The sequence below is a fragment of the Notolepis coatsorum genome (genome assembly GCF_963971535.1).
Source record: "Notolepis coatsorum genome assembly, chromosome: 13".
Lineage (NCBI taxonomy): Eukaryota > Metazoa > Chordata > Actinopteri > Aulopiformes > Paralepididae > Notolepis > Notolepis coatsorum.
The window spans coordinates 63,595,395-63,622,621 of record NC_140177.1 but is presented as its reverse complement, the minus strand read 5'-3'; the positions used below and the strand labels follow the sequence as shown (position 1 = coordinate 63,622,621).

General features: G+C 46.1%; 1 protein-coding gene across 1 annotated transcript in view; it reads left to right on the top strand.

The window, feature by feature from the left end:
• LOC311239379 (disks large homolog 4-like) overlaps nt 1–27,227 on the top strand; it is a gene marked incomplete at both ends in the record, with an annotated part of 140,812 nt that overhangs the window by 75,009 nt on the left and 38,576 nt on the right. The window contains 2 exons of the mRNA XM_084327686.1: nt 21,115–21,211; nt 21,905–22,081. Coding sequence (XP_084183812.1) covers nt 21,115–21,211; nt 21,905–22,081 — 274 coding nt within the window. The remainder of the gene's footprint in view (nt 1–21,114; nt 21,212–21,904; nt 22,082–27,227) is intronic.

Below are 27,227 nucleotides of genomic sequence, written 5' to 3'. Positions count from 1 at the left end.
TATTGTGGGAACATTCAATATAAGCATGTTAGAGCTCTTTAATTATGATATCTCTATAATTTGTGTCCAATGACCCCAAACAAAAATGTAAAGGGGACATATTTGATCCCTTTTCAATAAGTTAATATACTGTAGGTCTTTGAGATCCTCTAAACACGTATTTAAATGTTCTTGCTAAAAAAAATTACACCAAAAAAAAGGACATTTTCACAATAGGTCAATTTTTAAAGGTTTTGGACTCAGAATCGGTATGGGTAGTGAAAGTGAAAGTGAAGGTGACTTTGGAGGTGGTTGTAAAGCGATTGGACTGTGTCGTTCAATCACGTCGCTCATCATCCATTATGTCCATGCCAGCGCGGGGGATAGAACCGGCAACCTCGTGGTCACACAAGCCCTCATACCAACCCAGAAAAATTCCCTGAAACAGGACAGAGGTGAGCGGGGAGGAACACCCACGAAGAGCTAATCTGGGAATAAGGGAGCGTTTACAGACCAGTCTCATATTCATTGTCTATGGAGCAGCTCCAGTTTTCCTTCCATCTTGATAAGACCACAGGCTTGAGAGACTCAGTTTTCCTGTCGTTTTCCGGCTTTGTGGAGAGAGTGGCTCGTGAAACAAATGGCCTTTGACTGCACTAAAGAAGAGAGAAGATGAGATTAAGTAAAGATAGATAAGATAAGAACACTTTTATTGGTCCCCCTTGGGAGATTTATCCCGGGCCATATTGGACATTTTGGAAGATGTGGCCTGTCAGTTCGTAAATCACATGTTGCATGTCTATAATAAAACAGAATAATAATACATTTATTGAAAACAGTACTGTAGGCTATGTTAGGAGAAGAATGGAGTCCATTGATTTAATTTTCTGCGACAAAATAAGATCATTTTCGAGGTCCGTGGCAGCGAGCGGTAATTCTGGACAGCGGCCCACACGGCTAACAGCTCTATCAGGAGTTCCAAGGCCCTTTCCATTGGACTCCGCTGTTGATATCGGATAGCAGGCATTCATCAATGCTTTACAACGCTGTTGACTAAGTAAACACACTGATAATGCACAGCCACAGCTGTCAGAAAGGACAAACACACACACACATACAGTGCAACGTGCACACACACACACACACACACACACACACACACACACACACACTGGTGCACGCACGCACGCACACACACACACAGCTGTGGCCGCATCCTAATGAGCATTCCGATGCGGGAACGTAAATATCCTGTCCTCACACACCAGACTGGAAAAGCTAAGCTCTGTGTGTGTGTGCGCGCACGTTTGTGTGTGTGGTCTGTATATTTATACTACTGCTTACCTAATGTATGGAACTCTGGGATTCCTACCTGACCTTGACCTGACCTGACCTGTGTGTGTGTGTCTCCCCGTCTGTCTGCCTAGTAAGAAAGTACAGTTTATTTCTATAGCACCTTTCACAGATACAGAATCACAAGGTGCTTCATGGAATCAAAAGAAAAAAGCAACACAGTAGCTAAACTAGCTGTAACAGGACAGAAAGACATGTACCACACACACGATAAAAGATACAATAATGACCAATGTTGATTCAAAGCTAAAAAAATGTTTTTAGCTCAAACAGGTAAAAAGAGCACTGTGGTAATAAGTATAAGTATAAGTCTTTATTTGTCATCAGATTAACACACACACACACTGAGTTGCTGACGAAATGTTCTCTGCACCTCCCATCCCGTGATCCTTCCCCCCCAAGGGCAGCCGGGAGCAGACGAGGGCTCCTGTCCGTCTTCGTCAGGGACACGACAGCGTTAGCGATCTGTTGTTGTGCATGTTTTTCCATTGGGTTTATCTTATCGGGAGGGGAAACCCTTGCGAGCACGGGGAGAACATGCAAACTCCACACAGAAAGGCCCGGGAGATACCCCACCTGGGTAACTGGCAACACGGCAACCTGGTCCCCAAGCGGGAATCGAACTCACGTCCTTCTAGCTGTGAGGCGACAGTGTTAACCACTACACCACCACTACACCACCGTGCCGACTGGTGGTAATCTAACCGGGAGGAGAGGAAAGCACGTCTATCTGTCTCCCTATTCTCTGGAACCCCCATCTGTCGTCCATTCCTTCTCTCTCTCTCTCTCTCTCTCTCTCTCTCTCTCTCTCTCTCTCTCTCTCTCTCTCTCTCTCTCTCGCTCTCCCCCTCTTTATTTCTCACTCTCCCCCTCTCTTTATTTCTCACTCTCCATCCCTCTCTCTGTCTCTCTCCCCCTATCCCTGTTGAAGAGGAGATGTTGCAGTTGTTGCACAGTCATAAATGAAGCACTTTTTGCAGGAGATGTTGCAGATGTGGCACATAAATGAAGCACTTTTTTTGAAAAGTATACTACTTTTGCAATGTAGTTAAAAAAAGTTGTGAAAATGTGGTTGCGTGTTGTGTCAAGTGTACATATATTCATAGCACAGGGAGGCGCCGTGGCAGTCCGGCCCCTGGCCCCTTGGGTTTTATTTTTATTTATTTTTTTGTCTTTTTCCCCCTCCATTTTTCCTCCGATTTTCTCCCATCCCAATGTTAGTCGTATGCCAATTCCCAGTCCCTTCCTGGTCGCTGCGCACTTACCCCCCACAGTCAGATCATCTGGGAGAGTGGAGGCTACCACGTGCTTCCTCCGACACACGTCCAGCCAATCACCGCTTCTTTTCACCTGGCAGCGCGGATTCTCATCGAGAGGGCGTAGCGTGTGGGAGGACCACACTATCCCCCTCGAGTCCTATCCGCGCTTAGCAGGCGCCCCGACCGAACTGTAGGAGTCGCTGTTTACAATGACCCGGACCCACCCCGCCAGCTTCTCCCACCCTCTAATACAGCCAATTGTATTAGTGCAGACGGCCAGCCAAGCTGGTGACAACCCCGGAGCTGTGAGCTGGATTCGAACAGGCGAATCCAGCTCACAGCTCCGGGGCTGGTGACGAACGCAATCTCCGCTCGGCCACCTAACCGCCCTGCCCCTTGGGTTTCTGACAATGTGGCCCCCTGAACAATTTAGTTGAATAGCCCTGGAATAGTACATGTATATATATGCTATATCTGTTTTCTGTAAAATTTGGATCATTGCAGACATGCATACATGTTTAGTGACGTAATGGGTTTTTTCCCAAAAGAAGTAATCCATTACTTCCCCAGTTACTGTAACAACTAGAAGGGGAGGAGAGTTCATCTTTATGTGTTATGCGTTGATTGGCTTGTAGAATGACATCATTATGACATCACTGTATTTAGACCAATAGTAAAGAGGTCTTGATATGATGCAGGGCCTGTATAAAAAGGCCAGCTCGCTGGATCCCAGTCAGATTTTTCATTCTTAGACTGCAGACACCATTATGACAAAGAGAGTTTTTGCTATGCTAAGAGAGAGATGTTTTTTGTTTTATACTCACTTTTACTGAATTGGACATTTACAATGCAGTCTCTTTTGTAACTTGCTTTTTCTAATTAAAATAACTGTTATAATACCTATTGAATTCGTGGACAGCTTTCTATCGCAATGTGTCACGACGCTGGCATCGCCCTGCTCTCATCTGAGGTAACGGTATAGCTACACTCTGGAAGCCATGCAGATTGAATCAATTGCTGGTTACTGCTTTTCAGCTAAAGTTATATAGAGGATATTATATATATATATATATATATATATATATATATATATATATATATATATATATATATATATATATATATATATATATATATATGGCACTGTTTGTTGTTTGTGAGCGCCGGTATCTCTGTGTTCGACGGGCTCCATCAGATTTGTGGGAAACTGAGAGTCTGGCCACTGCAGGGCCGGACGATCGGTACCACGGATCGATGGATCTGTCGAATTGATAAGGGGTACTGGGACTTGCAAATGATTATTAAGTGTTATTGCGCTAATATAATTACTATTGTTGTAGGCAAAGTAATATCATCAGGATTTCAAATGAGTAGCATTACAGGCCTTTCCTCACAAATGAGGATAGTGGCGGTGACGGCAAAGTAATATCATCAGGCTTTCAAATGAGTAGCATTACAGGCCTTTCCTCACAAATGAGGATAGTGGCGGTGACGGCAAAGTAATATCATCAGGCTTTCAAATGAGTAGCATTACAGGCCCTTTCCTAAAATGATGATAATAATGATGATAATGATAATAATAATATTATTGTTATTATAGGCAATAAGAGTTCTCCCAGACATACATTCGGTTTATTACAAACAAAGAAGAGGTTAACAACTCTTCTATGCTTATATTTCATATCAACTGGATATAACTAACTAGTGACTATGAAGTAAGCTTGATAGAAATAGTAATTGACCCGAGAACAGTCAATGTCAGACTTTGCAATCAAAAGTTAGGGGGCTAATAACCCTTGCCATAATTTTAGTGCGCCCCCTAACTTTTGATTGCAAGGTCTGACATTGACCCCCTTTTCAGGAGTTGACCTAGAGCCCACCAAGGTCATGCATATCAAATTTGGTCAATGTCAGGCCTTACAATACACTGTAAGGCACTGTAAGGCTACGGATCTGCCTCACTTCCAGTGATGAAGCTAAGCTATGCTAACGGAGCGTCTATTCCCAAAGCTAAATGCACGCACAGAGACAAAAAAGGTATGTATCTTCTTGTCTAACTCCAGGGAAGATGTTAAATAAGCTAATTTCCCAAAATGTTGGAGTTCCCCTTTCGCGAGTTTAGCACCTCGCTGGGGGATATCGGGCGGCCACAGGGTTCTATCTCGAGTAAGTGAACTGAGATAGATAGAGACAAACCCATTGGCATTCAACATGGCGTCCCTGAGTTCGGGCTGAGATCGGTATGAGATACAGCCAAAATAAAATAAACTAGAAATATTGATAACGGAGAACCCTGAAATGAACAGACTACAAAAGTGAGTTTAAACCTTACTTGGATGTGCTCTTATCAGCACCTAGGGAGCTAAAACCTTCTGCTTTAGAATACGCCAGACAAGGGATATTGATCTGTATGGCCCTCAGTGGAAAGCAGTGGCAAATTAAAAGGCATCTGCGTAGTGTGGGCATTGCTGGTGGAGCGGTTGAGGCCGCAAAATTGGATTAAAGAAAAAGGAAGTAAAGAAAACCCCCTCTCTAAATGTCTGGCAGTTTAGAAAGACATCAGCACAGCCATACAGGCTGGCATTTCCGGCTAACGAGCCAGTGCTAACTGGAAGCTACCTAGCCGGAGTCTACAGGAGCGCCGGCTAACGAGCCAGTGCTAACTGGAAGCTACCTAGCCGGAGTCTACAGGAGCACCGGCTAACGAGCCAGTGCTAACTGGAGGCTACCTAGCCGGAGTCTACAGGAGCACCGGCTAACGAGCCAGTGCTAACTGGAGGCTACCTAGCCGGAGTCTACAGGAGCGCCGGCTAACGAGCCAGTGCTAACTGGAAGCTACCTAGCCGGAGTCTACAGGAGCACCGGCTAACGAGCCAGTGCTAACTGGAAGCTACCTAGCCAGAGTCTACAGGAGCGCCGGCTAACGAGCCAGTGCTAACTGGAAGCTACCTAGCCGGAGTCTACAGGAGCGCCGGCCAATGAGCCAGTGCTAACTGGAAGCTACCTAGCCGGAGTCTACAGGAGCGCCGGCTAACGAGCCAGTGCTAACAGTGGGCTACCAAGCCAGAGCTAACAGAAGCTAACAGCCGGCTATCAAGCCAGAGCTAACAGACGCTAACAGCCGGTTATCAAGCCAGAGCTAACAGAAGCTAACAGCCGGCTATCAAGCCAGAGCTAACAGAAGCTAACAGGAGGCTCCCAAGCCAGAGCTAACAGAAGCTAACAGCTGGCTATCAAGCCAGAGCTAACAGAAGCTAACAGGAGGCTACCAAGCCAGAGCTAACAGAAGCTAACAGGAGGTTACCAAGCCAGAGCTAACAGAAGCTAACAGCCGGCTATCAAGCCAGAGCTAACAGAAGCTAACAGGAGGTTACCAAGCCAGAGCTAACAGAAGCTAACAGCCGGCTATCAAGCCAGAGCTAACAGAAGCTAACAGGAGGTTACCAAGCCAGAGCTAACAGAAGCTAACAGCCAGCTATCAAGCCAGAGCTAACAGAAGCTAACAGCCGGCTATCAAGCCAGAGCTAACAGAAGCTAACAGCCGGCTATCAAGCCAGAGCTAACAGAAGCTAACAGGAGGCTACCAAGCCAGAGGTAACAGAAGCTAACAGCCGGCTATCAAGCCAGAGCTAACAGAAGCTAACAGCCGGCTACCAAGCCAGAGCTAACAGAAGCTAACAGCCGGCTATCAAGCCAGAGCTAACTAGCTCACAACAGGCTAACAAGCCAGAGCTAACTAGCTAACAAGCTGGCTACCAAGCCAAGAGCTAACAAGAGCTCACAACAGGCTACCAAGCCAAGAGCTAACTAGCTCACAACAGGCTAACAAGCCAAGAGCTAACTAGCTCACAACAGGCTAGCAAGCCAGAGCTAATTGATGGCTAACTAGCCAAGAGCTAACTAGCTCACAACAGGCTAACAAGCCAGAGCTAACTAGCTCACAACAGGCTACCAACCAAGAGCTAACAAGAGCTTACAACAGGCTAACTAGCCAAGAGCTAACTAGCTCACAACAGGCTAACAAGCCAGAGCTAACTAGCTCACAACAGATCAGGACTCAGAAATGGAGGAAGACCGGGATAGGTCAAGCTCCAGAGCATCCTCAAGGTCCTCATCTAGGTCAAGATCTAGGGAGAGAGTTCAGTACCCAAGGGGCGAACCTCCTAGACCTCGGAGACCTATCAGCAAGGGGCCTTCTCTTAGAGCCATATGAAATCCGTTTTATTATTTTCCAAATTCCATTTAATTTTTTCCCAAATTCCGTTTTTTCCGTTTTAATATTTCAGAATTCTGTATTTTGCTTTTTATGCTCATTTTACCATCAAAAATAGTGTCTAATAAGTGGGAATGAATAAATGTCTACAATTGAATATGATATAACAGTCCATTTAATGTTTTTAAGTGCTGCAACTCAGAAATACAGTTACATTTTACACAATACTTTTCAAATAATATTGTGACAAAATAAAAATACACATTTCAAGTGTAAACAATAGATACAGCTAGCTACTACTGACATTATCACAATGTCAGTAGCCTAGCTATATCTTATTTTATTGTGATGAAATATAGTAATGCATAATTTAGGCACCTTTAGTTTAGTTTATTTCGTTTATAAAGGACAGTGTATAATGACAATCGTTTGCATTAAACAAATGGATTGCACCAGATTTAGCAAGAAGCTATCATTTCCATCTATAGTCCTATGTACTGTAAAACGTTTCATAGCTATTTAAGTTTATTTCGATTATAAAGGGCAGTGTATAATGACTCGTTTGCATTAAACAAATGGATGGGTGCACTAGATTTAGCAAGAAGCGATCATGTCCTAACGTTAAATAGTGTCGCAAGTGTTTTTGTGGCTCCAGTCCACGAAACGTTGACAGCATTAGCAAAACACCTTATCGCCGGAGGCATAAAAGTCATTAGGATACTGCTCTGCTCTGAATTGAGGGCTTATTGGGGAATTTATTAGCTTCTTGACGATGTAAACACCGAAGCAGCGAGACGCTTGGGAGACTGCCTGTGTTGTGTGTAACCCGCTCTAGCGTCCGCCTCCCCGGTCGCGTGTGCACCAAGCGTTCCACCCAAAAACGGAATTTCAGTCCAGATTAGGCCAAATTCTGCAATATTCCACGTTTTGCAGTCGATTCCATTTTTATTGGTCAATTCCGCGATTCCGTCCGCGATTCCGTGAACGCGGATTTCATATGGCTCTACCTTCTCTGGGGGCTCGACCAGGAAGCTCAGGATTGGAGGACGTCTCCGACGAAGGTGAAGGAGAATGGGCAGGCGATGAAACAGGGGATATTATGCCCGCATATCCTGTGACATGGAGAAAGAGAGACATCGGCCTGGACCCAAGTTACAGGGCGACGAGAGCCCTGAATGGGCCTGAAAGATAGAAAAGAAATGTGTCCTCTGTGGACTGTATCTGTGATGTCCTGCGTGGCCTACGGACAGGGTCACACGACCAGGCCAACCACACTTTACATTTACATTTACATTTAGTCATTTAGCTGACGCTTTTATCCAAAGCGACTTACAAGTTCTGTGCGACAAGACAGCAAGAAGGGTATAACTCTATCAGCTGAGTAACAATGTTCATCAAAGTGTTGCGTGTTACAGTGTAGGTTAGTTTATTAGGACAAGTGCATGACATTAAGGTTAGTCGGGGTTAGATTTTTTTTTTCTTTTTTTTTATCATTTCAGATAATGGTTGAAGAAGTGAGTCTTTAGTCGACGGCGAAAGATTGGACGGGATTCGGCTGTCCTAACTGGGATGGGTAGTTCATTCCACCATTGTGGGGCAAGGACTGAGAATAGGCGGCTTCTCTTTGATGACCCTCCGGGAGCTTGGATAGGAGTAGATCTGAGGCGGCCAGAAGATGCAGAGCGTAGGGGTCTTGAGGGTGTGTAGTTAGAGACCATTGACCGGAGGTAGGCGGGAGCGGTTCCCTTTGCCGCACGGTATGCTAGGTCGAGGGCCTTGAAGCGGATACGTGCAGCAATGGGGAGCCAGTGCAGGTCCCTAAGAAGTGGGGTGACATGGGCCGACTTCGGTAGGTTTGAGATCAGGCGGGCCGCTGCATTTTGAATGAGTTGAAGAGGCTTGGTGGCAGTGGCCGGGAGGCCAGCTAGCAGTGCGTTGCAGTAGTCGAGGCGGGAGATGACTGTTGATTGGACGAGGAGTTGGGTGGCTTCTTTTGTCAGGAAGGGGCGTATCCTTCTGACGTTGCTCAGGAGGAATCTGCAGGTTCTGGTTGTCGCTGCGATGTGAGCAGAGAAGTTCAACTGGTCGTCGAGGACAACACCAAGGTTCTTGGCGGTCGGCGACGCGGTCACAGCTGCATTCTCGACTGTGATGGAGAGGTCGGTCAGGGGGGAGGATTTGGCCGGCAGGTGGAGCAATTCTGTTTTGCTTAGGTTCAGTTTGAGGTGGTTGGTCTTCACTAGAGGACTGCTGCTACAATTCTCGGGGACCCGTGGGGTCGCCCGAGAAGTGACAATTCAACCTACCTCAAACTACGGGAGATATCCAAGAGGTCAGAGGGGGTGACCATAAGAACTATGACATTGAGTTCTTCAGACGACAACAACTGGGTGCATTGGCCGGGAACAACAGATGCAAGTCTTCCCGCCGGATGCCAAGCAACGACGTGGCTCCTATCCTGTCGGGCCGTCCAGCCAGGGAACAACAGATGCAAGTCTTCCCGCCGGCTACCAGGGTACCAGGGAACAAAGATGACAGAGGGGGTGTGGAGAGTCACAGCCATGTGACCCCGCAATTGCCATCTCGTCCCCCCGTACAGACGCTATTAAGACAGTGGAAAGAGACGACCAGGATGACAGAGGCGGTGTTGAAGTGCCACGAAGTGACCCTTTTTATTATGACATCCTGTTCTCCCTGTCACTTGTAAGATATAAAGGATTAAGCATATGTTTATTATATATCTCTGTTTTAAATCTAAGCATATGTTGAGAGATGACTTAAGCGTCAGTGATTATGAATAATGTCTGTGTATTCTTCCTCCCACTTGTGTAAAACTGTGAGAACTATAAACTATAGACTCTAAAACAGTAACTTGTGCAAACTACAATATCTTGTGTAATCCTGGAGAATGGAATAGGCCTCTGATATGACGGATGTCTTTTTGTATTCTTATATAACCTGTATAACTATATACACTATAAACTATACTACAGTTAATGGAATATGCACAGTCAGAATGGAAGGGGCCTCTTCGCCTCTTCGCTTACAGTTCTGTGAAGCCAGGAATGTGGTCACTGAGCGCTGACCTTGACAGAGGAGCAGAGGAGAGAATCACTGCCATACAGTTATGAGGCAGAGAAATATTATACACTTTAAAACTACAAAATACATATATGATGTTTGGGCATGTCAATCAGTGTTTAAGTATATGAGTATTGAATAGTACATGTATATATATGCTATATCTGTTTTCTGTAGAATTTGGATCATTGCAGACATGCATACATGTTTAGTGACGTAATGGGGTTTTTCCCAAAAGAAGTAATCCGTTACTTCCCCAGTTACTGTAACAACTAGAAGGGGAGGAGAGTTCATCTTTATGTGTTATGCGTTGATTGGCTGGTAGAATGACATCATTATGACATCACTGTATTTAGACCAATAGTAAAGAGGTCTTGATATGATGCAGGGCCTGTATAAAAAGGCCAGCTCGCTGGATCCCAGTCAGATTTTTCATTCTTAGACTGCAGACACCATTATGACAAAGAGAGTTTTTGCTATGCTAAGAGAGAGATGTTTTTTGTTTTATACTCACTTTTACTGAATTGGACATTTCCAATGCAGTCTCTTTTGTAACTTGCTTTTTCTAATTAAAATAACTTTGTTATAATACCTATTGAATTCGTGGACAGCTTTCTATCGCAATGTGTCACGAGGCTGGCCTCGCCCTGCTCTCATCTGAGGTAACGGTATAGCTACACTCTGGAAGCCATGCAGATTGAATCAATTGCTGGTTACTGCTTTTCAGCTAAAGTTATATAGAGGATATTATATATATATATATATATGTCACTGTTTGTTGTTTGTGGGCGCCGGTATCTCTGTGTTCGACGGGCTCCATCAGATTTGTGGGAAACTGAGAGTCTGGCCACTGCAGGGCCGGACGATCGGTACCACGGATCGATGGATCTGTCGAATTGATAAGGGTGAGTAATATAATTACTATTGTTGTAGGCAAAGTAATATCATCAGGATTTCAAATGAGTAGCATTACAGGCCTTTCCTCACAAATGAGGATAGTGGCGGTGACGGCAAAGTAATATTATCAGGCTTTCAAATGAGTAGCATTACAGGCCTTTCCTCACAAATGAGGATAGTGGCGGTGACGGCAAAGTAATATCATCAGGCTTTCAAATGAGTAGCATTACAGGCCCTTTCCTAAAATGATGATAATAATGATGATAATTGTAACTGAGGGGTTACAAAACCCTGACTGTATTAAAGATTGTGATATATTAAACCACTACTAGTTATGTACTTTAATTACTGGCCATACAGTACATGAATATATATGGTGAACACCCACACAAGAATACGGCATTGACACATAAATTATATTGGAGGGTTATTTATTATTATTAAGCAACGTTAGGTTACAGATTGAGAATTAGGCTCGCGCTTGTATGGCGAAGAACATACGTAAAGTCAGTCAAGAGCATAAGTCAATGAGAATAGTAGGAATACTAGGATGGGTCTAAGCTGACGCCACCTGTGGTATAGCAATTATATGGGCCACACCGGTACCAACTGGAGACACTGGGGGGTTCCCTCCGGGGTGTAAGGCCGGGAGGGGTAGATGAATGTTCGGGTACACAGTCTGGGTCAACGAGGAATAACGAGGCTCCAAATACAGGAGCCGGTGCATGTACTCCCTTGATCAGCAGACAAAGCAATAGTTGTAATCCATTATGCTCGATAGCATTGACGACAGCTAGCCAGCCCCTTCCAAGAGGCGGGCCCGAGTGGTGATCCTCACAAGGGTAAATCCCAAACGACAGTGGAATCAACGGTGCTCTTCTCCGGTGGTCACGGTCCCAAAGCAATATAATCCAACCAGAAATGGTTCTGCAATCGCCGGTGTAGATTCTCCTGTGTACATATCCAACGGTTCTCGCCTAGGACTCCTCGGGTGTGGGCACGGATTTAGGCCGCACAGCCTGGATAAGTGCACTAGCTAAATACACGACGAACCGATGGTAATGCTGGTCACGGAAGAACTGTAGCCGCACGATATCCAATAAATGATCGACTATTACTTCACATTAGATTAAGTCGAACTTAACGTTACTGCGTTAAACTCTGACACTTTAACATTCTATTCGCACACGGTTCTCAATGCTCTATTTAGATGCAAAGTTGCTCACTTCACTGCACGTTGACTCGTGGTGAAGGCTTGGACATTGAACTTGAACTACTGCTGTTTACACCTGCGCCGTATTTATACGTAAGGTGAATATCTAGTCCCAACCTCAGTTCTTGTCTCGTATTACTACGCAGACTCTGGGCATGTACCGACATGCCCGGAGTTGCCTTTGAACTTGCCATTGGGGGCTTGGTCGTTGGCGCCTGGGGTCGCTGTCCAATAGGAGAGCGAATATTACTCTGGTTTGTACGCAGGTAAAGGGATATTCCGTGTATATATACAAATAATATACAAGGTATATCAAACGATACATATATATATATTCAGTTTAATCTGGCCCTTCACAACAATAATGATAATAATAATATTATTGTTATTATAGGCAATAAGAGTTCTCCCAGACATACATTCGGTTTATTACAAACAAAGAAGAGGTTAACAACTCTTCTATGCTTATATTTCATATCAACTGGATATAACTAACTAGTGACTATGAAGTAAGCTTGATAGAAATAGTAATTGACCCGAGAACTTAGCGAGTTTAGCACCTCGCTGGGGGATATCGGGCGGCCACAGGGTTCTATCTCGAGTAAGTGAACTGAGATAGATAGAGACAAACCCATCGGCATTCAACAGTTACCATAGTAACATGAGGGTGTGTTACCATAGTAACATGAGGGTGAGTTACCATAGTGATCTTGCCAAGCTGCAGCGGGTGATTCGCTCCGCGGAGAGGGTGATCGGCTGTCCCCTGCCCTCCCTCAGGTCCCTGCACGACTCCAGGGCGCTGAAGAGGGCGAGAAAGATCATGGCCGACCCATCCCACCCCGGTCACAGCCTCTTCACCCTGCTCCCCTCTGGGAGAAGGCTGAGGATCCCAAAGGCTGTGAAAGCTCGACACAGACTGAGCTTCTTCCCCTCAGCCGCCAGGCTGATCAATGCCTCAGGCCCCCCCCCCCCCCCCCTCGGTACCCCCCCCCCCCCCCCCCCCCTCTGCCCCCAAATGACACTGGCTAAATGACATTGACTGCACTGCACTAGTATCTCTGCACACTTCACTTTATATATATATATATATGTATTTTATTTATTGATTAATCCCCCACTGCACTGTTTTCGTTTCTTGTCTGTGTTGGTGTTTGTTTACTGTGAAAAAAAGAAAAAATGCATACACTGTATTGCTGCAACAATTACCAATGTGTTTTACACAAATGGCTCAATAAAGGAATCTGAATCTGAATCTGAATCTGAATCTGGTGAGTTACCATAGTAACATGAGGGTGAGTTACCATAGTAACATGATGGTGTGTTACCATAGTAACATGAGGGTGAGTTACCATAGTAACATGATGGTGAGTTACCATAGTAACATGATGGTGAGTTACCATAGTAACATGATGGTGAGTTACCATAGTAACATGATGGTGTGTTACCATAGTAACATGAGGGTGAGTTACTATAGTAACATGAGGGTGAGTTACCATAGTAACATGATGGTGAGTTACCATAGTAACATGATGGTGAGTTACCATAGTAACATGATGGTGAGTTACCATAGTAACATGAGGGTGCGTTACCATAGTAACATAATGGTGTGTTACCATAGTAACATGAGGGTGAGTTACCATAGTAACATGATGGTGAGTTACCATAGTAACATGATGGTGTGTTACCATAGTAACATGAGGGTGAGTTACCATAGTAACATGATGGTGAGTTACCATAGTAACATGATGGTGAGTTACCATAGTAACATGATGGTGAGTTACCATAGTAACATGAGGGTGAGTTACCATAGTAACATGAGGGTGAGTTACCATAGTAACATGAGGGTGAGTTACCATAGTAACATGATGGTGAGTTACCATAGTAACATGATGGTGAGTTACCATAGTAACATGATGGTGTGTTACCATAGTAACATGATGGTGAGTTACCATAGTAACATGAGGGTGTGTTACCATAGTAACATGATGGTGAGTTACCATAGTAACATGATGGTGTAGGAGACGGGAAATCACGACCAAAGAGAGTGAAGTTTCTTTGACCACACATCAGTGTGTATCATTTAATAGCATAGCCATGGATACCACAACAAACAAAGTCAAGCGTTAATATGGCCGCTCTAGATACCCCGGATGCCCCGTGTCCTTAAAGTGACAGTGTAGGTGGATTATGTCCCGTCCAGGTAAGTGCCCATGTAAGTGCCCACTACATATGTCCCCCCAGAATTCACCCTACTAACTCACAAAACGGGTCGGTAGACGGACCTCCCGACCATAACGGCTCCGAACAACTGGAGCCGGCATATGAGCTACCATGGGACCCCCTGGGGCCTTGCGGTGGCGGGGAGGGCAGGGGGCAAGGTGCCTAATGGGCGGTGAGGGACTCATATTTTCAAAAAGCGACCTAGGGTGACGAGGTTTAACACGGGGAGGTCGCCCCCGCCGCGGGGGCTGAGCGAGTGCCACGGGGTGATCCACATCCAAGTGAGCTGGCTTAAGCCTGTCCACCGAGACATGTTCCGGTTTACCGCCAATGTCCACCACGAAGGTCTTACTTCCCGTCTGTAGGACCCGAAACGGGCCATCGTAGGGGGGTTGAAAGGACCCGCGGTGGGCATCGTGCCGTATGAACACGTATTCCGTCGCCTGGAGGCCGGGTGGAACACGAGTCTGTGGCAAACCATGCTGCGAGGTGGGGACCGGCACAAATGCCCTAGCGTTCTCCAAGTTTGAAACGCGCTGCTGGGTCGCAGACCAGGGGTCTGTGGTGTCAGGTAAAAACTCCCCGGGGACCCGCAGCGGTTGGCCATAGACCAGCTCAGCCGACGATGACTGGAGATCATCCTTGGGGGCGGTCCTGAGACCCAACATGACCCACGGGAGCCTGTCGACCCAACTACCATCGCTAAGGGTAGCTCGGAGAGAAGCCTTCATGGACCAGTGAAACCAGCCTGCGGGTGATAAGCGGTAGTGCGGTGCAGTCTCACGCCTAAGTTTCTGGCAATCTCGGACCAAAGCTCAGAGGTGAACTGAGGTCCACGGTCCGACGAAAGGTCAGACGGAGCACCGAACCGGGCCACCCACGTATATATAAACGCCCGAGCCACATCAGTGGACGTTGTGGATGACAGCGGAACGGCCTCTGGCCACCGAGTGGTTCTGTCCACCATCGTGAGGAGGTATGTGAAACCATGCGATGGGGGCAATGGACCCACCAGGTCCACATTCACATGGTCAAACCTCCTTTCGGGCACGGAGAACTGGGCCAAAGGAGCTTTAATGTGGCGGTGTACCTTAGCGCGCTGGCACATCACACAGGTCTTAACCCACCCGCTCACATCCTTTTTCAGCCCGTGCCAAATGAACTTGGCTGCCACCTGCTTTTGAGACGCCCTGTTACCGGGGTGAGAGAGACCATGTATGATGTCAAAAACATGACGTCTCCAACTGCTGGGCACCACGGGTCGCGGCCGCCCCGTGGAAACGTCGCACAGGAGTGTGCCGTTAGCCTCATTAAATGCCACATCCTCCAGCCTGAGTGCTGTGATGGCCGTCCTGTAGGCCTGAACGTCCAGGTCGGAAACCTGGTCTGAGGCCATGCGTGCATAGTCTAAACCAACATGGACGGCCCCGATCAAGGCCCGAGAGAGACAGTCTGCCACTAGATTGTCCCTGCCTGCGACATGCTGAATATCCGTGGTAAACTCTGAGATATATGACAGGTGCCTCTGCTGACGGGCAGACCATGGCTCACTTACTTTAGCCATAGCAAAAGTGAGTGGCTTGTGGTCTACAAATGCCGTGAACGAACGAGCCTCCAGCAGGGAACGGAAATGCCGCACGGCCAGATAGAGGGCGAGGAGCTCCCTATCAAAAGTGCTATATTTGCACTCATTAGGACGAAGCTGTCGGCTAAAAAACGCCAGTGGCTGCCAAGCCCCACTCACCCACTGCTCGTATACCGCTCCAACAGCATAGTCTGAAGCATCAGTGGTGATGGCAACAGGGGCGTTGGGAAGTGGGTGTGCCAGCCTGGTTGCATTGGCCAGGGCGGTTTTAGTATCGACAAACGCCTTGCGTCTCTCGTCCATCCAGTCCACCACATGTTTGGCGATTTTACCCCTGAGAGCCTCATAAAGAGGTCGCATTAGCTGAGCAGCCCGGGGGACAAACCGATGGTAAAAATTTACCATGCCAAGGAACTCTTGCAGAGCCTTGATGGTGGGTGGCAGTGGAAAATTTGCTATGGCGTCAACCTTAGATGGGAGGGGAACTGCCCCATCTTTGGTGACGTGGTGCCCGAGGAAATCGATCCTAGACAGCCCAAACTGACATTTAGCTGGGTTAATTATGAGCCCATGCTGACTGAGTCGGTGGAAAAGGGTCCTGAGATGGGACAAGTGCTCTGCCTTGGTGGTACTGGCGACTAAGATGTCATCTAGGTAGACAAACAAAAAAGGCAGGTCCCGTAACACAGAGTCCATCAAGCGCTGGAATGTCTGTGCTGTGTTTTTAAGCCCAAATGGCATGCGCAAGAACTCAAACAAACCAAAGGGAGTAATCACCGCCGTCTTATGGATGTCCGCTGGGTGGACCGGCACCTGGTGGCAACCTCGAACTAAATCTATTTTTGAAAATATGAGCTTCCGGGCCAGGTGGGTGGAAAAATCCTAAATATGTGGAACCGGGTATCGGTCCGGTGTGGTTACCTCGTTAAGGCGGCGGTAATCGCCACACGGGCGCCACCCGCCGGAAGCCTTGGGGACAATGTGAAGGGGTGAGGCCCATGGGCTGTCAGAACGACGGATAATACCCAGGTTCTCCATGTTGGAAAACTCTGCCTTGGCCACGGCCAGCTTGGCAGGATCTAGGCGCCGAGCCCGGGAGTAGACTGGCGCACCTGCCGTAGCGATGTGATGCTCCACACCGTGCTTACTGGTGGAGGACGAGAAAGTGGGCTGGGTAAGGACAGGGAACTCAGCTAGCAGCTGGTGAAACTCATCTGTAACAGACAACATGTTAGACAAACCCACAGGAGGCGCTGCCCCGACAGTACATTCAAATGAACAAAAGGTGGTGGCGTCGATCAATTGATTGTTCCTGACATCCACCAACAATCCATAGGCACACAGAAAATCAGCACCCAGCAGGGGCACAGACACATCAGCAGTAATGAAGTTCCAGCTAAACCGCCGGTCACCAAAACACAACTCCACTAGCCTACTGCCATACGTGCGGATCGTAGTACCATTGGCAGCTTCCATAGGGAGCCCATGCCCGTCGGCCAGGGTGTCCACCCTTGACGCAGGCAGCACGCTTCTCTGTGCCCCTGTGTCGCACATGAAACGCCTGCCTGAGATGTTGTCCCGAATAAACAGTAGCCTGCCGGCCCCACCAACGCTCATGGCCACTGTTGAGCGCCGGCCCGGGCGTTTCCCGGCCCCTTGTAAGTACATGGGGGACGGCATTGGTTAGCCCTGGCTCCATACTTTGTGTGAAAGAAACACCAGCCAGTGTCTCTCCCTCGCTGGCGAGGGGCTGCCACCGCAGCAGCGACGGTATAATCCCCATGGTGAGAGGTAGAGGGTTGGTCATGATAGAACACGGCCGTACAGTGTTGCTGCTGGCTGGCCAAAAAGAACTTATCCGCCTCCGCGGCTAACATACGGCAGTCATTTATTGTTGTGTTGGCCAAGGCAGCCCTTACCTGAGCCGGTAACTGGCGCAAGAACAGCTGTCGGAAGAGAAAATGGTTGGGCTCATGTTCTCCCATCAACGCCAACATCCTATCCATAAGCTCGGACGGTTTACTGTCGCCCAGACCTTGCAATGAAAACAGCCGGTTAGCTCGTTCCACCTCAGACAGTTCAAAACACTTCAACAAGTGTGCCTTCAGCGTGCCATATTTGTCGTGTGCCGGAGGGTTTGTGAGTAGACTCACCACTCTGGCTGCCGTGTTAGTCCCCAGCACAGCGACAACGTGATAGTACTTAGTGTCATCCTCCGTTATTTTCTTTATTGCAAACTGCGCCTCCGCCTGCACAAACCATGCAGTAGCTTGCGTTTCCCAGAACTCTGGCAATTTCAGCGCAACTGCTGCTTCCATAAACTTCAGCGCGACTGCCTGTTCCATTGTTCAATCGTTCTCGAAAGCGTCCAAGAACGTCAGGTTCACCAATGTAGGAGACGGGAAATCACGACCAAAGAGAGTGAAGTTTCTTTGACCACACATCAGTGTGCATCATTTAATAGCATAGCCATGGATACCACAACAAACAAAGTCAAGCGTTAATATGGCCGCACTAGATACCCCGGATGCCCCGTGTCCTTAAAGTGACAGTGTAGGTGGATTATGTCCCGTCCAGGTAAGTGCCCATGTAAGTGCCCACTACAATGGTGAGTTACCATAGTAACATGATGGTGAGTTACCAGAGTAACATGATGGTGAGTTACCATAGTAACATGAGGGTGAGTTACCATAGTAACATGATGGTGAGTTACCATAGTAACATGATGGTGAGTTACCATAGTAACATGATGGTGAGTTACCATAGTAACATGATGGTGAGTTACCATAGTAACATGCGGGTGAGTTACCATAGTAACATGAGGGTGAGTTACCATAGTAACATGAGGGTGAGTTACCATAGTAACATGAGGGTGAGTTACCATAGTAACATGAGGGTGAGTTACCATAGTAACATGAGGGTGAGTTACCATAGTAACATAAGGGTGAGTTACCATAGTAACATGATGGTGAGTTACCATAGTAACATGAGGGTGAGTTACCATAGTAACATGAGGGTGAGTTACCATAGTAACATGAGGGTGAGTTACCATAGTAACATGAGGGTGAGTTACCATAGTAACATGATGGTGAGTTACCATAATAACATTATGGTGTGTTACCATAGTAACATGAGGGTGAGTTACCATAGTAACATGATGGTGAGTTACCATAGTAACATGATGGTGAGTTACCATAGTAACATGATGGTGTGTTACCATAGTAACATGAGGGTGAGTTACCATAGTAACATGATGGTTCTCCTCCTATCTCACAAATAGAAGCTTTGCTGTCAACATTGCCAACTGCTCCTCCCCCTCAACCTCCCTCTCCTGTGGGGTCCCGCAAGGGTCCATCCTTGGCCCGATCCTGTTCTCTCTTTACATGCTACCCCTTGGTCCAATCATTCAGAAGCACAACATCTCTTTTCACTGTTATGCTGACGACACACAGCTTTACGTTTCCCGGAAACCTAACAACCAGTCTCTACTTAACAGTCTCAAGTCCTTCCTGGATGACGTTAAATGTTGGATGGCACAAAACATTCTACAACTAAATCAAAACAAATGCGAAATAATCCTCTTCGGTCCCCCAGATGCCGTCTCCACCTTTACCAACAGCCTTGGCAACCTGTCCTCCCTGGTCAAGCCTTATGTCAAGAACCTAGGTGTCATTTTTGATCCACAATTTAAATTCGACAGACAAGTGAACTCAGTGGTGAAGGCATGTTTTTTCCAACTACGCACCATTGCCAAACTCAAAGCCCTTCTCTCCCCTGCAGACCTTCAGAGAGTCATCCACGCCTTCATTTCATCTAGATTAGACTACTGCAACTCCCTCTATATAGGCATTAACCAGTCTTCCCTGTCCCGCTTACAACTGGTACAAAACGCTGCTGCCAGACTGTTGACCGGAACCCGCAAGAGAGACCACATCACACCTGTCCTTGCCTCCCTTCATTGGCTTCCAGTACGCTACAGGATAGATTTTAAGGTTCTCCTATTTGTTTTTAAAGCCCTTAATGTTCACCCCCCCTCCTACATCTCAGACCTCCTATCCCCCTATTCCAACACCAGGTCCCTCAGGTCAGCCTATCAGAGGCTCCTGACAGTCCGGAGGTCTAACCTCAAGCTCAGGGGGGCCGTGCCTTTGCTGTCGCAGCCCCGGCACTGTGGAACAGCATCCCCACCTCCATTAGGCTTGCCCCCTCGATAGATGCGTTCAAATCGAGGCTCAAAACCCACTTCTACCTACTAGCCTTTCCCGTTCACTGACTCATGCCCTGTTTTCCTGTGTGTTTGCCTGTGTGCCCTCCCATACAACTTTTGTAATTGTTGTCAATATGTATCTATGTGTATCTACCCTCTGTACAGCACTTTGGTTGACACGTGTCATGTTAAATGTGCTTTATAAATAAATCTGATTGACTGATTGATTGATTGTGTTACCATAGTAACATGAGGGTGAGTTACCATAGTAACATGATGGCGAGTCACCATAGTAACATGAGGGTGAGTTACCATAGTAACATGATGGTGAGTTACCATAGTAACATGAGGGTGAGTTACCATAGTAACATGAGGGTGAGTTACCATAGTAACATGATGGTGAGTTACCATAGTAACATGATGGTGAGTTACCATAGTAACATGATGGTGTGTTACCATAGTAACATGAGGGTGTGTTACCATAGTAACATGATGGTGAGTTACCATAGTAACATGAGGGTGAGTTACCATAGTAACATGATGGTGAGTTACCATAGTAACATGAGGGTGAGTTACCATAGTAACATGATTGTGAGTTACCATAGTAACATGATGGTGAGTTACCATAGTAACATGATGGTGAGTTACCATAGTAACATGAGGGTGTGTTACCATAGTAACATGGTGGTGAGTTACCATAGTAACATGAGGGTGAGTTACCATAGTAACATGAGGGTGAGTTACCATAGTAACATGAGGGTGAGTTACCATAGTAACATGATGGTGTGTTACCATAGTAACATGATGGTGAGTTACCATAGTAACATGATGGTGAGTTACCATAGTAACATGATGGTGTGTTACCATAGCAACCTTAGCAATATCATAGTCAAAGTCTGTGAAAAGACTCAAACATGTTTTTTAGTGGAGGTGATCTTTAAATGATTTATTGTGTGTGTGTGTGTGTGTGTGTGTGTGTGTGTGTGTGTGTGTGTGCGTGCGTGCGTGCGTGCGTGCGCGCCTGTGTGTGTGTGTGTGTGTGTGTGTGTGTGTGTGTGTGTGTGTGTGTGTGTGTGTGTGTGTGTGTGTGTGTGTGTGTGTGTGCAGAATACAGCCGTTTCGAGGCGAAGATCCATGACCTGAGAGAACAGATGATGAACTCAACCTCTGGGTCTCTGAGAGCAAACAGGAGCTTCTATATCAGGTACTGGTTTACTAAACACCTACAGTATAACACGTTACTATACACTTATATTTACATATATATATATATAGCTACATGTACATATATATTACAAATATATCTAGTACAGCTTGAGCTGTGGCAATAGCAACCCCTCCCCACAGAGATGATAGCAACCCCTCCCCACAGAGATGATAGCAACCCCTCCCCACAGAGATGATATCAACCCCTCCCCACAGAGATGATAGCAACCCCTCCCCACAGAGATGATAGCAACCCCTCCCCACAGAGATGATAGCAACCCCTCCCCACAGAATTGGAATAATGCGCCAAATTGAGAATTAGAGACATATATCCTATTAATATAAGTCCACATCGCTAGAAAATAATGCTAAACACTGGAAAAGGCCATTTATAAGATAGTTCCCCTTTAAATAAAAAAGTCTAGTGCCAAATCAACATCTGGGATTTCAGATGTACAGTTTAAATTGCTATAAAAAACATAAATTAAAACCACATGAGAATTTGTCCTCTTAATCTCAGTGTCTCTGATACAAGCAACAGGACAGTAATGACCAATACCCAACTCAAAGACACCACAGGCAGAAACTAACCCTATATAACCCCAGCCCTCTATACATAGGGCTCTGTTTGACTATGATAAGCAGTTGTATACCAAACTAACCCTTTATAACCACAACCCTCTATACATAGGGCTCTGTTTGACTATGATAAACAGTGGGATTGTGGCGTCCTATCACAAGCCCTGGACTTTGGCTTTGGGGAGGTGCTTCATGTGACAGACAGCGCAGATGATGAATGGTGGCAGGCCAGGCGACTCAACCAGCAGGGGGAGCTGGAGGAGCTGGGATATATTCCTTCTAAACACAGGTACACACACACACACACACACACACACACACACACACACACACACACACACACACACACAGACACACACACACACACAGACAGACACACACACACAAATACAGACACACACACACACACACACACACACACACACACACACACAGACACACACACACACACGCACGAAGACATCTAGTCTAGTCAGACATCTAGTCTAGTCACACATCTAGTCTAGTAGTCACACATCTAGTCTAGTAGTCAGACATCTAGTCTAGTAGTCACACATCTAGTCTAGTAGTCACACATCTAGTCTAGTAGTCAGACATCTAGTCTAGTAGTCAGACATCTAGTCTAGTAGTCAGACATCTAGTCTAGTAGTCAGACATCTAGTCTAGTAGTCACACATCTAGTCTAGTAGTCACACATCTAGTCTAGTAGTCACACATCTAGTCTAGTAGTCACACATCTAGTCTAGTAGTCACACATCTAGTCTAGTAGTCAGACATCTAGTCTAGTAGTCACACATCTAGTCTATTAGTCAGACATCTAGTCTAGTAGTCACACATCTAGTCTAGTAGTCACACATCTAGTCTAGTAGTCAGACATCTAGTCTAGTAGTCAGACATCTAGTCGAGTAGTCACACATCTAGTCTAGTAGTCAGACATCTAGTCTAGTAGTCACACATCTAGTCTAGTAGTCACACATCTAGTCTAGTAGTCACACATCTAGTCTAGTAGTCACACATCTAGTCTAGTAGTCACACATCTAGTCTAGTAGTCACACATCTGAATCTGAATCTGCATCTGAAATCGAGTCTTGTAGTCAGACATCTAGTCTAGTAGTCACACATCTAGTCTAGTAGTCACACATCTGAATCTGAATCTGCATCTGAAATCGAGTCTTGTAGTCAGACATCTAGTCTAGTAGTCACACATCTAGTCTAGTAGTCACACATCTAGTCTAGTAGTCAGACATCTAGTCTAGTACGCAACACAGATAACATTAATGCCTACACGGAGACAGTGCTGGACTATGTTTGTACTAGGGTGAAAGAAACAATCCCCACTACCAAAATGAAAGTTTACCCAAATCAAAAACCCTGGGTAGACAAATCCGTCCGTGAAGCTCTGAGAGAGCGCACCAAAGCATACAACGACGGCCTAGAGGCAGGCAACATGAATGACCACAAGGTGGCGCGATACAACGTAAGGAGGACTGTGTCAGAGGCCAAACGACGCTACAGGGATAAAATTGAACTCCAGTTTGAACAAGCTGACTCTAGAGCTATGTGGCAGGGGCTCAAAACGATGACAGACTACAAAGGCGCCTCCCTCAAACTGAACAGTGACATCTCCTTAGCAAATGACCTCAATACCTTCTATGCGAGGTTTGATGCTGGTAATAACAACACCAGCTCACAAGCCTCGGCAATGGGGGGGGGGGGGGTCGGCTGCTGATGGAGGCGCAGTGTTCAGGGTAACAGAGCATGAGGTGAGGCGGACCTTTAAAAAAGTGAATATCAGGAAGGCAGCAGGTCCAGACGGCATCCCCGGCCGCGTCCTAAAAGTCTGTGCCGACCAACTGGCCCCAGTATTCACTGACATATTTAACCTGTCCTTAGAACAGGCTGTCATCCCCACCTGCCTGAAGAAGTCCACTATTATCCCTGTACCCAAAAAATCCAAGCCTGCTTGCCTCAACGACTACCGCCCTGTAGCTCTCACCTCCATAGCCATGAAGTGCTTCGAGAAGCTAGTAAAGGGCTACATCTGCTCCTCCCTCCCCATCAACATGGACCCCCTGCAATTTGCATACCGCCCCAACAGGTCCACGGAGGACGCCATATCCCATGTGCTGCACACAGCAGCATCACACCTGGACAAGAGGCAGGGGAACTATGTGAGAATGCTATTCATCGACTACAGCTCGGCATTCAATACCATAGTCCCCTCCATACTCATAGCCAAGCTCAGGGACCTGGGCTTGGGCTATGACCTCTGCCAGTGGGTCTTGGACTTCCTGACTGGCAGACCCCAGGTGGTGAGAGCAGGCAACTGCACCTCCTCATCCATCACCCTCAACATAGGGGCCCCCCAGGGCTGTGTTCTGAGTCCCCTCCTCTACTCCCTGTACACACACGACTGTGTGGCTCAGCGGAGTAGCAATACAATCGTCAAATTTGCTGACGACACAGTGGTGGTGGGCCTGATCTCTGCCAACGACGAGAGGGCCTACCTGGAAGAGGTCAAGGTCCTGGCGGGATGGTGCCAGGAAAACAGCCTCTCCCTGAACGTCAGCAAAACAAAGGAGATGATTGTGGACTTCAGGAGGTCGGGGGTCAAGGACTACAGCCCCCTCAGCATCGACGGGGCACCGGTTGAGAGAGTCAACAGCTTTAAGTACCTCGGAGCCTACATATCCGAGGACTTGACATGGACCACACACATTAACAGTGTTGTGAAGAAGGCACGACAACGCCTCTACTTCCTCAGGCGCCTAAGGAAGTTCCAAGTCAGCCAGAAGATCCTTAAGAACTTCTACTCATGTACAATAGAGAGCATCCTGACCGGCAACATCACCTCCTGGTTTGGGAATAGCACTGCACAAGACCAAAGCAGACTACAAAGAGTGACACGTTCAGCCGAACGCACAATTGGAGGGGGGCTCCCCACCCTCCAGAACATTTACTACAAGCGTTGCAAGGGCAAGGCTAAGAGAATCATTAAAGACTCCAGTCACCCGAACAACTGCCTCTTTGAACTGCTGCGGTCAGGCAAGCGATACAGGAGTCTCAAGGCGAGCACAGAAAGACTCAGAAGAAGCTTCTATCCCCAGGCCATCAGGCTGCTAAACGAACAATGAATGAACACTACACAACAACAACCACCAAACGCACATAGCACACACATCCACACGCACACACTCACTTTAAACAAACACACTGTAGCACCCACTCCACACACTTATAGCACACACCCACTTTAAACAAACACACTGTAGCACCCACTCCCCACACTTTATATTTATGGATAAAGGATTGCACTACAACTCGTACACCTTACTGTAAATTGTACCTAAAATTGTACCTCATCCCATTTCTGCTTTGCACTAGATAGTACTGTACATTAGTACACTGCATAGTATTGTGTATTGTATATTATATGGTAACTCAGAACATTGTACATATGTCTATACCGAACACTGTGACCTCATTTTCTTCTTCTAAATTCATGCTATATTATGTTATTATGTTATTTGATACTATCTTGTCTAGCACAGTCTCTGGAGCGTAACAGTAAGAAGCATTTTGTATGAAAGTATTCTGTACTTCTGTATGACAACTAGGGATGTCCGATATTATCGGCCGACCGATATTATCGGCCGATATCGGCAGTAAAATGTGATATCGGAAAATATCGGTATCGGTTTAAAAAAAAAAAAAACAATAACAATATTTGTTATATATATATCCAGTGAAATGATTAGTTACCTGAAATTATTCCGTTTTTTGGGGGGGGAAACCCTGCATATATCGGTATCGGTTGATATCGGTTGATATCGGTATCGGAAACTAAGAGTTGGACAATATCGGAATATCGGTATCGGTAAAAAAGCCAATATCGAGCATCCCTAATGACAACTATTAAAGAACTTGAACTTGAACTTGAACTTGTAGTCACACATCTAGTCTAGTAGTCAGTCATATAGTCTAGTCAGACATCTAGTCTAGTAGTCAGACATCTAGTCTAGTAGTCAGACATCTAGTCTAGTAGTCACACATCTAGTCTAGTAGTCACACATCTAGTCTAGTAGTCAGACATCTAGTCTAGTAGTCACACATCTAGTCTAGTAGTCAGTCATATAGTCTAGTCAGACATCTAGTCTAGTAGTCAGACATCTAGTCTAGTAGTCAGACATCTAGTCTAGTAGTCAGACATCTAGTCTAGTCACACATCTAGTCTAGTAGTCACACATCTAGTCTAGTAGTCAGACATCTAGTCTAGTAGTCAGACATCTAGTCTAGTAATCACACATCTAGTCTAGTAGTCACACATCTAGTCTAGTAGTCACACATCTAGTCTAGTAGTCACACATCTAGTCTAGTAGTCAGACATCTAGTCTAGTAGTCACACATCTAGTCTAGTAGTCAGACATCTAGTCTAGTAGTCAGACATCTAGTCTAGTAGTCACACATCTAGTCTAGTAGTCAGACATCTAGTCTAGTAGTCACACATCTAGTCTAGTCAGCGTTGAAAACGTCCCTCTTCTCCTCCTCCTCTCCTCCTCTTCTCATCCTCTTCTCCTCCTCTTCACCCTCCTCTTCACACAAGCTCCCTCCACCTAAACGCTGCCCCCCCATGTTTTTATCGTTTGTTGACACAAATCTATTCTATGTCTCTATTTTAATGATTTTGTCATTATTGTTGTTATTGTGTTGTTTTTATATAGTCCCACCACGTAGTGTCTTTGGGTACCCAGAAATATATAAACTGATGTATTATTATTATTATTATTACTCTTACCTGGTAACGTCTGTCTTCTTGTAGCCTTGATGACAGTATTGATCCAAGGTTATTCATGATAGTATTGATCAGAGGTTATTGATGATAGTATTGATCCAAGGTTATTGATGATACTATTGATCAGAGATTATTGATGATAGTAGTGATCAGAGATTATTGATGATAGTAGTGATCAGAGGTTATTGATGATAGTATTGATCCAAGGTTATTGATGATACTATTGATCAGAGATTATTGATGATACCATTGATCAGAGATTATTGATGATAGTAGTGATCAGAGATTATTGATGATAGTAGTGATCAGAGGTTATGGATGATGGTATTGGGGTCATCCCTATGTTCCCCGGGTCCTATGTTCCCCGATTGATTGATTGATTGAAAATGTTATACATTTTTATTATTTTATTAATTATTAATGTCCGCCTTGTTTCGAACTGGTTAAACTTAGGCCCTCTTTCGAAGTTGGTTAAGGTTAGAGTTTGGAATCAGGGCTGGTGGTCTGACTATCGCTACCGGGGAACATAGGACCTGGGGAACATAGGACCTGGGGAACATAGGACCTGGGGAACATAGGACCTGGGGAACATAGGACCTGGGGAACATAGGACCTGGGGAACATAGGACCTGGGGAACATAGG